At 34.6% G+C, this 13,603-nt stretch overlaps 1 protein-coding gene across 3 annotated transcripts in view; it reads left to right on the forward strand.

The window, feature by feature from the left end:
• The window catches only part of dnajc13 (DnaJ heat shock protein family (Hsp40) member C13), a 150,435-nt gene that overhangs the window by 40,271 nt on the left and 96,561 nt on the right, over nucleotides 1-13,603 (forward strand). For all 3 annotated transcript variants that reach the window (XM_066687458.1, XM_066687467.1, XM_066687476.1), the window contains exons 3-7: nucleotides 9,486-9,561; nucleotides 9,942-10,091; nucleotides 11,146-11,187; nucleotides 11,515-11,715; nucleotides 12,477-12,683. In XM_066687458.1, coding sequence (XP_066543555.1) covers nucleotides 9,486-9,561; nucleotides 9,942-10,091; nucleotides 11,146-11,187; nucleotides 11,515-11,715; nucleotides 12,477-12,683 — 676 coding nt within the window. The remainder of the gene's footprint in view (nucleotides 1-9,485; nucleotides 9,562-9,941; nucleotides 10,092-11,145; nucleotides 11,188-11,514; nucleotides 11,716-12,476; nucleotides 12,684-13,603) is intronic.

Consider the following 13,603-nt stretch of genomic DNA (forward strand, 5'->3'; position numbering starts at 1 on the left):
AGGCTAATTTCCCTTTCCAGGGTTCCTTGTCTGAATTAATTCCCAGCTGCTATGGGGAAATACATGTCTCTGCAGAGGCATTATTTTCAAAGGGTATAGCGATGTACGTTGTATTGGATGAAATAGTCCCTCTTTTGTGATGCAGAAACTGTTTTATGTCTTGTTGAATAGATTCATGTATAATGTTAATAATATTAAGCAGCTAGTGAGGAATGTTTTATACTTTAATTGATTTTCATACTTTACTCTGATAATATCCACATTTTAAAAGTAATTAAAATAGTTTAATAGTATATTTAAAAGTAAGATACCAACTACCTTATGTTTTAAAATGTTTTCTTTTTCATATTCAGAAGCACAGTGACGCAGTTATAAGCATACAAAATGATCTCAACTGAAAAGCTTCAAATTTGCATGCCATACAATCTGGATTACATCAGAGACAACTACACACACAAGTAGGCTACAACTGTAATCCTAGTGAAATATACAGAAACGCATGTACAGAATGTGGAGTTTAAAATTATGACAGCCGCAACAAAACATAATAACAGAAAAAATATAGCTGTACCGTGAATATTAGTTTCAAAGTGTTTTGTTTGTGGGCAATATCATATCAATATCAATATTATTCAGCTATGGAAATTGTCAAAGATATGGGAAGATACACGTTTTTTTTATTGAAGATTCATAGCAGGATTTATTCTTAATTTAAGGGAAATAAGATAGACACAAGGGATTGGAAGCTTTCTATAAATCTGTTAATATTTAGTTAAATCTCTTTATTCTGCATTTTCTCTGACATGGATTCACCTGACATGTTCAAATATGTTATTGACCATACTACAGGTTTTTTAGCTGCTGGACTCTTCACCTTCCCAGCTTTGAATAAATCTCCTCTGAATTGTTATGGTTTTGGTTTCATTATTTTTACAGGGTATACCTTTCTTAGTAGGACTTTAATAATGTTTCCATAATTCTGATCATGGATGTACAAACTAACAACAATTAAAATAGGTGTCAGTACCTAATACTTGTAAATAAGCAACAGAAAGGTGTAGCTCAACTGTTTTATTTAGACTGTTTTATGAATTAGAGATGGATATGAGTATTCCAATATTCCAAGGGATGTTAGTATTCGATTGCTTGTGAGTAGTTGAATTCTTGGAGATAAATCAAAAGTTTAGATTTATTTTTAAAGATGAAAAACCTTTGTATAAATATAAAAATAAACTATCAGTGTGACATTATTCTAAGGGTGGTGACATTTGAAATAACAAGTTAGTCTACCTCGAGCACCACCTCCCCACTCTCTCACGGTACCGCTGGTACTAGGGTGACCATACAATTCTGACAATTCTCTAAACATTGTTTAAATGTCCAATTTTTTTGCTTTCCCATGTTTATACTCCCTTAACTCTTAAAACCTTAAAGATAGCCATGGCCTATTTTTGTGATCGATCACATGAAGAAGTGAACATTTTAGTTATATTGGTAAACCCTAATTACTGGTAACTATATGTAATACAGTAATGCTACTGTAGAGTTTTCTGGAAGATGACTTAATCAATAGGCACTGAGTGTGCATGGCAGCAGATACATGGAAATTACCTTTTTTTGTAACATACCATATTTTTAAGTGTTAGCAGTCATCCCCCCGCCCCCTGCTCTCACAAAGAGACGGTAGCACCCCATACCCCCCTGAGGGTTCTTGCGGAACCACATATTTTTTTAGAATTATGGACTACTAACCCAAAAAATTTAATATTATTTGAATAGTGTAAACATGTCAAATTCCCATCCCTATTATGAATAATTAATCTTAGGCTTAATTTAGATGAACTGCGACAGAATAACAAGGTCAGAAAAATGGAAAAACCACTGTCAGCTAAAGGATGAATGTGATGAGGTTTCCTGGATTGTGTTTCCTGTGGGCTGTTGCATTGAAGTGTATTAACAGCAGCTTTCCTTAGATAAGACTGAAACCTTCTTGGTGTGTTTAAGCATGTTTATGGTTTTTGTTGTTTATTTATGCATGTTTATGGGTTGAATATTATCATCCAATACTTTATCAGTCTGGACCTTGCCAAACTGTATACCTATGTAATTTGTATGTATTTAATAAAGATCCTCCCTGTCACAGGGCAAACTGAATAATTGAATAAGAGTGGCTTCAATATAAACTTATGTTTAAAAAATGTAAGGTTGCAAAATATTCATGGATGGAAACTTTCTGTGTGAATTAACGGGATTATATGGGGATTATCAGGAATACATTTGAAATGTAGGGGTTATTGGCATAGGCTGTATTTACAATGTGCTGTGCAGACAGAAACAAATATTTTACCTTATCATAAGGAGACCCAACCCTTTGCAAACCCTTCTAATAGAAATACAAAATCAGCTATTTAGTTGAGTTGAACCCCTCCAAAAAATACCTTTTCAACATAAATCTTTAAAATGATACTAGCCTAAAGTGTGTTTATATAAAGCTGATGATTTAACATTCAACATTGAAGGCAATGTGTCAACTTTAATGGCTGCCAAGCTATATCAGCAGGGTCCAGATTTTAGCTTGCCTTTTTAGGTGGAAAGCTAGTATGGCTGAAGGTGTGCATTTCCATGTTAATGGACTGTAGTTTAAAGCTTGAAGTTTGAATGCTTGTGTTATTCTAAGCCAGTGGTCTCCAATCCTGGTCCTGGAGAGCCCCAATCCACTTTGTTATAGGTTACCCTAAAGTACCAATTTCTAAATACTGTGAACGTGTCCGTTATTAATGAGTTAAGCAACTACTAATTGCTAGTTTACTGAAATATGTCATAAGAAATATATTCACCCCAGTAATGTAATCACAACTTCCTTGAGTGCATGTAGTCCTTGGCTCAGACAGTGCAGTAGTGTGGCTCAATAGCTCTGCATTAGTGCAGGAGTCTGATAATCAGCTGCACATGATGCACTGTGTAGCAGAGGGGTGCAGCTCTACTGGATTCCCATTTAATGGGGATATTTTAACCAAAACCTGCCACAAGACCCAGAATTGCCTTATGTGTATTACCCCCCAAATGTTATTTTATAAGCTAACATAATGTCTTATGTTTCCGGAAATTTACTGGAAAGTTTATTACTCTGCAACCCTAGGTGAATGTCACTGAAATTTATCCGGTTTAGAAATATGATAAATTTAATTATTTAAAAAGTTCAACATTCTTCTGTATTTATTTTTAATTATTATTATTTTTTTTTAGGTAAATTAGGTGTGCAGCTTACCCCCTTTTTCTTAAATTGTAGATATTTACCTGAATGGTTTGAAATTAATGCAATTTGTAATGAGTACAACAAATGTGGAACTGCATCTAAAAAGTACAACGTAGACTAGTTAGCCATTAAAAAAAGAAAACAACATACCAGTGAAGTGTTAAAGGAATATATTAAAAATATATGATTGTAATTTTACATTTAAGGTTATGCACTTATGAGAACTGAAGTGTTTCTAAGCAATGTTACATTGGAAACAAAATATCAAAGAAGGGAAAAATAGCATTGATAATAAGAAAGCATATACATGAGAACAGATATTACTTTTGCTGGACAAAGTGCAGGTCATGACAAGCTAGGGAGAATCTCCAATTTCTCTAGTGTAGGTAATGCAGGGCTGGCTGAAGATTGGAATGGCTTATGCCCCGTTTCCACTGGTGGAAAATGTGGAAGATGTGTGCTTGACTTGTAGACGGACAGGGAAGAGATCAGCTGTGTGCTGTGTGGGATCATGAAGAAATTTGTTTTATTAGCAGCATGGAGTGAAATCCACATACAGAAAAAATGACTGCTTACAGTTAATATCCGAGTGTATTCACAGGACCCCGGTACAGTGCCCTGACTAGTTATAAATAAACTGAAGCATAATAATCAGATTGGTAGCAGCTAATTTTATTAATATTTTATGAACAACTGGAAGGTGTTTCAAGCTGTCGTTTTGTGAATGGTGTGCAGGGACAATCCGCAGAGACAATCAGTATGAAGGCGAACACAATTCAGTTAACGTGTGCCCATCTACAAGTTAAATTAATGAATAAATAAATACAGCAGATCTGGATTTCCCTCTAAAACATTAAGGACTGGTTTAATAAATGTGTCCATAAGTCCATAAATGCCATGACTGAAACGTGCACACTTTAGTTAAATTATATCCTGCTATATTGTAGCTGGATGATTAATTGTGAAACGTGTGTATTTTGTTTAAACTGTAACTTACCGTGGTTAAGGACGTCTGCTAAGTAAATTATAAATAATATGGCAAAAAGTATTGTTTGCAGTTACAAATCTGCAGAAAGAGTAATAAGTTAAGAGAGTCACGTTGTGCCATTTAAAATACATATATACTAGCACAAATGATGATAATACTAAATAGCAAATATGTATTATTGTTTCACATGGAAACGTTTTCTTACGGTAATGTAATGCTTGTCTGAATATAATGTTGTCTATACATGTTTAGCTCTTCCTAATATCTCTTAACAGAAATATGTATTTATTACACTGTCTCCAATGATATAAAGCAGAAAGAATAAAATACACACAAGTCCTTTCCACGTCAGGCTGTATCGCTCGTAGTGTTCTCTGTTTTTGTTTTTAAAACGAAGCACAAACCAAACCCATAATCGCTCTGCTCCCCCCATAAGAGGGGATGGACTTCAGAATGGCCCGGTTTTACAAATAAAGCTCTGAGACACGCGCAGCATGGCATGGCACGGATGCTTAAGCCAGTCGAACCGAGGCTTAGTGAAATTTACATTGTGCTTGTAATGTTAGTTTGCCTATTTAAATCACTGTATTGTGAAAATTGGATAAGGCAGAGAAATTTAATTTGGGATCATGTGGAATACACTATCTTGTCATTGATTTATTGAATCTTGATCAGTTTCATGCACACTTAAAAACCAACATGAGGAACACACATCAATGGGGAACAGTACACCATGTGCCCCATGGTCCTATTAGTATTTGTATATAATTTTACTGCTCCACAATGCTCAGTTGCTTGAATAGTTCAGCTAACTTCATCAGCATCCTGTATTTTCTCATCTACCAGTAAAATATGGATAATTTCTGTAAGCACATGAATAGTGGTGGAAGGGGGCGAGGTTATTTTGGTTTCTCTTTAAGACCTGTAGTAACGGCAGCAGCAACTTTCACATTCGCCCATTGGTGGTTAGTATCAGTTGCACAATATCAGAAATTTGAGTGTAGATTCCTGAAAATGATGAACCAGTGAGGAAACTGAAACCATAAGCGCCTCTTTCCTGGTCTGTGGGTTGAGGCTGGCGTTATATCAAAACCTCTTGTAGTAGCAGGTGGGGGATGTAAAAGCTTTTCAGTTTACCTTCACAGCAGAAACAGAAACTGCAATAATGAGTTACTCAGATTTACCATCCAGAGCATGTTGTGTTCCAGCTGTTTGCTCATACAGAGCACACTGATTTATTAAAGACAATAGGTTAGAAATGCAGGGTTAACTGGCCTATTCATACATCTTTATCATGAAAATTGTGAACTATGGATTAATGACAGTGACTGGGCTGAGTGGGGAGGTGTCTGGATTTATGTGATATTGGAGCACTAGCTTCACAGTGGAGCATTCCCAAGACATAATTGAAAACATTCCAGGATATTGTCATGCTTGGGAAGCCACTACTAGGTTGTTCATAGGAGTCCGCACTGCAGTTGTTGTGTGTCTTTATGGAGGCAGAGATTAATGGTTTTTTTTTTTTTTTTTTTTTTTTTTTTAAAGCACAGCTACAAATCTTTATTGGAAAAATGGGTCAGATCCGTGCACATTCTGCACAACGTGAATGCACCCCGCCCTATTATTTGGTTGGTAAAATGTGTTTGATGGAGTCAACTACTGTATTTACTGTATGACATTAATATAAATGTGTTATTGTACACTTTATGCTGCCATTTCTTATATGCACTAATCATGTAAAATGTAAATATCAGTTGTTTAATACAAAACTAACCGAGCTCACTTGATTATTGCAATGTGAACACAGGTGAACGGAGTCCTGAGAGAAAACTAAAGTGAACCACGAAAATTAACCAGAGTTAGTTTCCAAAAGAACACAGTGTGAACAGCAAAGCACACTGATACATTGTTTCAAAGCAAACAAACTGAACCGAGTTAGTTTAAAACGAACCCAGTGTGAATAGGGGGTAACTCTCGAAAGACATCATGGGTCAGTTGTATTTGGGGAAATATCTATCCACAATAGATGAACAATGGCAACTAACACTCCAGCAATTCTGAAGATGTACATTGTATTGCCAGGCTACAGAAGTGGCTTCACATTATAATACCAAAAGAGAAACACAAGAACTAAAGTATCATGTCTGTTAAGTGTGCAGTTTATCATTAATGATTACGTTCACAAGGGCCAGTGCAATGCAGATATTTTATTTGAGAAAATAAAATCTTAACATTTTGAAGGAATCTACTAGTCTGAGTATAACACATACTTTCGTTTTACAACCACGCAACAAGGTATGAATTTTCTTGCTTTCGTAAGATTAATTCTTATCCATCCACAATTTTCTTTATTCTAATGTTATTATACCATTTGAGACTGGACAACATTTTAAGGTTGCATTTAAAGAAAAAGATCATCTTTAAATCCGACATTACACCACTGTTAAATAGTCCTGCCACTTGGCAATAATACTAATGTCTTACAGTCTTATTTAATTTGTGTTTGTGGTTATTAATGGTGACATTAGTGTTAAACCAGTTCATTTATTAATTGTATAATGCTTAAATGCTAGTTCTCCCCTGATCAATAATGCTAATCAGATCTTTCACATATAGATTTGTTTCACAAAATATATTATGATTTATAATTTATAATTGTTCAATACATTTTTATAGCTATGGAAAATTATTAATTATATGACTACTGTAAGTTATTTATTGGGTTTAATTTATGTAGCCATTCAACATCTTCAGCAAACATGTACTGTTTTTCTTTATTTTAATTGTTTTTGTGAATTAACTTTTCATTAAAAATGCACTTCTATGCCATAGTATACGGTAATCTCCAGTCATGACAAGAATAATTACTAACCAAAATCATGGATACTCAAATGCAGCCAAACACTTTCTATTGGTTATGAGAGTTTTAGTAAAACACATTTGTATTGGTTTATAATCCCTATGTTTGTAAGTGGGTTTGTTTTGTTTCACAACCGTGCTCAGTAGTGTGTGCTGTGCTGAGAGTCACTGTGGAATTGGAAGCTTCCAGACGAAAACAAAAACACCATAACTATGTTAAAAAACAATGAAATAAATACATATTTAGCCTATAATATTGAAACTGAATGAAAAGGAAAAAGGCTATAGTAATGCAGTGACTTGAAGACTGATATGTGGAACTGGTTGAAATCTGCACTTCAGCTTTCACTTGACTCATAACTAGGCCTGTTTTTTTCAAAGTAAGTGCTAAGAGAGAGGTCTGCCTCACTGATGCCTTGAATGGGTTTATGAACCCATTGTCAAGCTCTGCATACATACCAGGGTTCTCCCCAGGAATGTATTGTTGCCGGGCAGCATATTAAAGCATCGAAATGACACAACTCTCCAATCAGGCTGCTGATAGTGCTGTGTGATAGAAAGTAAGTGAGGAGTGTGAGTGTGTGATGTCACCAACCATGGTGGACTGTTCTTTTTCACTCTCTACATACTTTTCTTTTGCTTAATCTTTTTTGTTTTTCCATTTCAGCCTTTTTGAACAGATGCCTACCCCATCTGCTTTAACTTTTTTCAAAACTTTTACAAAAGCCTACATTTTGTGAGAGATAACATGACAATTTATATTTTCAGGAGCATTTTAATTCTATTCAAATTATGGTATGAGTTAGGCATGATTTTTTTTATTTTATTTTTCCCCTATGATTGACATTGATTACACTTCTCACTAAACCGTTTCTGTCCAGTCAATTTTGCTTTGATATGAATGCATTATATCCCTAGTGCAAACCGTCTTGACTTGAATTCTGAATGATTTTCAATACTTAATATCTAACAGGACCTCAACATTTCTCAGATTAAAACATAAGTGACAGAACTGCACTACTCACAGTGCAGAATTACAGGGTTCAAAAGGTAAAATAACAGTCAAAAAAACTTAATTTGCAATTTCAAAATGTAATGAGGTTGTGATCACGGGTACAAATTAAACAAATCAAAGTTAATCCATAACTACTAACAACCATCCCCAGATTTGCAGGTTATGTTTTAGCATGGTGAAATGGCTTTTTATCCTAAGCTGACTAATTGAAATGAATACAGTGCAGAGAGGAAATGGAAGCAAAGATTGCTCTCTGGGTAGAGGTTAACAAGCAGGACAGCAGGAAATTACATATATTTGCATTTCTGTTATGTGAAAGGGTCTGGAAGAGAACATGGATTATGCTCTGTAATGTGCTCAACATCCATACAGTTGTGATGAAGTTGGACTATAATAACAATAGAGCTTCAGTAATGGCAGGAGAGAGACAGAAACCAAGAGAGAGACAGAATGGGTAAAACGAAACACAAACCAAGCTCACAATTGCTCTGCTCCTCCCATAAGAGGGGATGGACTTCACAACAGCCTAGTTTTACAGAAAAAGCTCTGGGATGTGTCCGACACGGCATGGCATGGCACAGCCAGTGGAACCGAGGCAGCACTGTGGAGTAGTGGTTAGGGCTCTGGACTCATATCAAATCCTAGGTGGGGCAGTGCTGTTGTACCCTTGAGCAAGGTACTTCACTTAGATTGCTCCAGTAAAATGCCCAGCTGTATAAATGGGTACAAATGTAAGTCGCCCTGGATAAGAGCGTCTGCTAAATGACAAATAATGTAATGTAATGTAACCGAGGCATTAGTGAAATTTAATCAATACATTTAAGAGGAGAGAGGGTGTAGAATTAATTACAGAGAATGGAAAATTGGGAGTTATGGGGTAGAAACGGGGAATGGCGGTGAGTGATGGGATTGTTTTTTTGTCAACAATCAGATTCATTTGTTTCATTGGGACAAAATTATCCTAACGGTGTATGAGTTACCAATTAAATCTGTATAAAAAGATAAAAATGCCTGTATTTTCCTTTGGGTAGTATATATTCATTATAATCTGTTTGGTTTTCGAGAAAATGCCATCAATTTACTAGGTGTTTGAGAGTTCATATAAAACTATCAATATAATATGAATAACAGTTTTGGTTTAGGAAGAGCAAGTTTAGATAATTTCTTGAGCATGTTTACCTTTATAAATAGTTCACAATTGCCTTCTAGAAACTGAGAAAACTATCAGATCGTATTTACTTATCACCACAGTAAGCGCAGTCATTTCAAATTACTGCATATTGATAGGTTTATGAATCCTTTAAAGGAGTTCATATTTTACTGCAGTTATTTATTATCTTGTTAACTCTTATTTGTTTGTTTTGCAGGTACAAAAGAGTTTTTTCAGTTGGTACCCATGGAATAACTACCTATAATCCAACAACTTTAGAAGTTACTAATCAGGTGAGTCTGTTAATGTATATTTTCTTTCATGTTATGAACATCCAATATTTATGAAGCATCCCTGGTTAAGACAACAAAATTAATTATAATATTTTGCTTTAATTTACACAATTTACACAATTACACAATTTACACACATATTTTCACAGTGTACCAAAATATCTGGAACATATTTTAGTGCCTTTTTATTCCAGAATATTTTTTAGTGTCTAAATTGTCTTTGAACCACAAACACAAGTATTTCTCCTTTCCACACAACTTTCAGATCTGCTTCTTGCTGGAAAAGTAGATGTTTCAACAATAACATTTGAAACAAAATAATAGGGAATAAAGTATTTCCACTAAATTATTTAAAATCGAATTATGTTTTTCCATTATAGTGGCCTTACGGGGATATCTGTGGGATTGGTCCAGTTGGGAAAGGACAAGGAACAGAGTTTAACCTCACCTTTCGGAAAGGAAGTGGAAAGAAATCAGAAACCTTGAAGTTCTCCACAGAGCACAGGACAGAACTGCTTACAGAGGCACTGGTAAAGTCATAGTGTTTTATGAGTTTTTTCTTTCTATGCATGTAGATTGAAATATTTTACATTTTAAATTATTTCTCAGATTTGAGAATCTAGTAGTACTTTATATCCAGTTTCATTCAGTTTTGTAAACTGGAGGATTTGTCTTTCATGCAGATCATGTCTTCTGTTCTCTCAATATAAGAAAATTGTAAGATACCACTATCAGTAATGATTTTTCATCATAACCAACATCCTATGACCTGGGTTCAGACTTTTTTTTTAATTAAAGATTAAGATAATCAAATGATATCTGTAACCCTGTTATTGAGTAACAGTTTATGGCCAAAGTTAAGACTCTTATACTACTTATACTCTTTATACTCATAAATGCAGAACAGAATGCCAGACTTATCCAAACAATTTTTTTTATTATAATGTATTTAAGTGGTGCATGTACTTCAGTTCATTTGGTAAGTTTTAGTGATGAGGCAATGGTAGGAAAAGGGACCGTTTTAACCAGTTGTGTTCTATGAAATGTTCCAGTATAATGAGGGGGCACTGTAAATATACATTTATTTTTCCTATGTATTACACATATGGGATAAATACATGTGCCTTTACATTAAATAATTTTCATTGTTAAGTGTCGGAGAATGTTCTAGGCTTACTAAACTAAAAATTGCCAGACTCTTCAGTTGCTGTTCAATGCTTATTAGTGCAGTTTTGCTTGAGGCTGCTTTTAGTTTTGCTTTAAATATAAAATTGTATATACTAATCACTCTGACTCAGGTTGACTTTTTTCTCTACTTACTTGCTTAATATACTGTAGTAATGTTGTAAAACAAGCAGTAGGGATAGCTAATGCATGAGTTTCCATTCCCATTACATAATTGAACAGTGTTTTTAGATGGTGTTCACTGTGAAAATGTTTATTAATGAATAAAGACCTTAATTTATGTATAAAAGCTTGTTGCTTGTCCAGATTAATACTCTGGCTTTGGTAACTGTAATGTGTGGATTCATTATGATACTCTAATATTCTAATATGCTAATTAATTTATATTTTTAAATGCAGAGATTCAGGACTGATTTTTCAGAGGGCAAAATAACTGGAAGGGTAAGTGAACTAGATCTGTAATTTCCTGAAACATGTACTATAGAATGTACATGTATTTTTGGAGAGGAAAGTATTATAGCAGATAAGTTAATGATATTATTCCACTATGCATAAAATGAGACAATCTGATCTATGAAGCCCTAAGTTTTGTTAAACCGTACAAATATAAATTCCCTCTAATCAACATTTATTTCCCAGATACTAGTTAATGATAGAACACAGAATAGGCATTAGGCTTAACTTTAATCTTGTCAAATCATAATGACCTAACTGTATTAATACTATTACAATGATGATTTGTACCATCTCTGTGTTCTGATTTTGCAGCGATACAACTGTTACAAGCATCACTGGAGTGATTCTCGGAAGTCTGTGGTCCTAGAGGTCACACCAGGAGGAATAGATCAGATCGACCCCTCCAACAATAGAATTCTTTGCTCCTATGACTACAGAAACATTGAAGGCTTTGCTGAAGTCACTGACTACCAGGGAGGGTTTTGCATTCTCTATGGTGGTTTTAGCAGACTGGTATGTGCTTTTAGAGTTCTATGTTGAAAATAGCCCTATGTGTGGTACTATGGTATAAACCAGCTTGTTTGAAAGTCATCGGAAGAATATAAGAGATCAGCTGCTAGTGAAAAGGAAATGCACTGATTGAGAATAAGAGAAGATAAATTACTGGAATAAATGTAGCATATTGGTACACTGCTTGGTTTAACTCGACTTTGTAACCTGTATTTCAGTCCTCTAGCACCAAGAGGCCAATCTAGGCTGCTTTTAAAGCAACTTATTGAACAATCATCTTAATCATTTCAACTTATTTTTTATTATATACTTTTGTATATAATAACCAAATTACAATTTGACATTTCACATTTGTCTTTGGCCTATGGTAGTTTTATTTATCCTACTCCTAAATTCCCTAATAATGACAATACATTGTTTGCATAGATTTATTTTGGGATTTCCTCAATTTCTTAGTTTGGAAGTTCATAAAGCAAATGTAAATGATTTCATGCTGTGCTTTCACAGACAACTAAAAAAAAAAAACAGCAGTAGTAATAATATGTATGATAGATGCAATTAATTACCTTGTATTCTTGATTGAGTGTAATTGCTTGTGTATTTTATGTTTTTTTGGATTGCAACTTTCATAAAAAATGTTTAATAGTACTGTTTTGTTTACATAATATCAAATTAATTATATTAGGAAAATAATTGAATTATCATTGCTACTAAATGTGTTAAGTTTAATAGTTACCTTAATTAATATTCTTATTTTTTTACAGCACCTGTTTGCCTCTGAACAAAGAGATGACATTATCAAAAGTGCCATTGAACATGCTGGCAACTACATAGGCATCACCTTGCGTATCCGAAAGGAGACAATAAGTTTTGAGCAGTATGTGAACCACCGACTTGGCAAATACAGCACAGATGATTCGATAACCTCCTTAGCAGAGTTTGTGGTGCAGAAAATTGCATCCAGGCATTTGGTGAGAAGATTTTATTTAATTACATATTTGTTTATATTTTATGATCAACTGTTGTTTCTGTGATAAACTACACAACATATACAAAATAGTATATATATATAACACTATATCTATAGTATATAGATTGCACACCTAGCTGTGCATTTACAAAACACAGCAATGATGGAACACTTGGAACGTTTGCAAATATTACAAGAGAAGTCCGGGGTAATTTTCATTATTAAACGCATTTAATGTGCATCCGCCTTTTGAATAAAGAGTTTTATATATTTTGAGGCTGGAAAGAGGTTTGATTTTCCTTGTTAGGGAAGTTAACTCCTCAATTACCAATCCCGAATTTTGGGGACAACTTGGGAGTCATAAGATACTTTTAAGAGATTGTTATTACAAAAATGTGTACTCATGGAGAATAATTGATCTGTTAAATCTACAATTTGTTTAAATTGAAGATTCGCATCTTGTGATATTCCGTAGGCAAGAGTACGTCCTGGAATGTCTTTGAGACCATTTTCCCTGACAGCCTGCTTTTCAGTAGATCTAGGGCAGGATTAAATCAAAAATGTTTGCGCTGCAAGACGCTCGCAGAAACATTAGCGGCATGACTGCGAATGGAAATCGCCCTGCTAAACTATCGTGGTATTAAATCTAAACCGATTTGCGCCGCAAAACGACCTTCTCGCAGCTCCTTTCTAGCACAATGCGAGAGAATAAAACGCAAGTTTCACACAGCCGCTACTACAAAACTACACCACTGTACTCAGTTGCGCTTTTATGTTTCGTTAAATGCTACTCTCTTCTAATTTTTAAAGTAAATCCCATGATGTACAGTTGTATAGTTTGCTATTAGCGGCTGGTTAAAGTTGTAGTTAATCCCGCCCAACAATACAGTGGGAGTGGTTACATTTTCGCTGCTTCTTTCG

Source organism: Amia ocellicauda, chromosome 2 (genome assembly GCF_036373705.1).
Source record: "Amia ocellicauda isolate fAmiCal2 chromosome 2, fAmiCal2.hap1, whole genome shotgun sequence".
Classification (NCBI taxonomy): domain Eukaryota; kingdom Metazoa; phylum Chordata; class Actinopteri; order Amiiformes; family Amiidae; genus Amia; species Amia ocellicauda.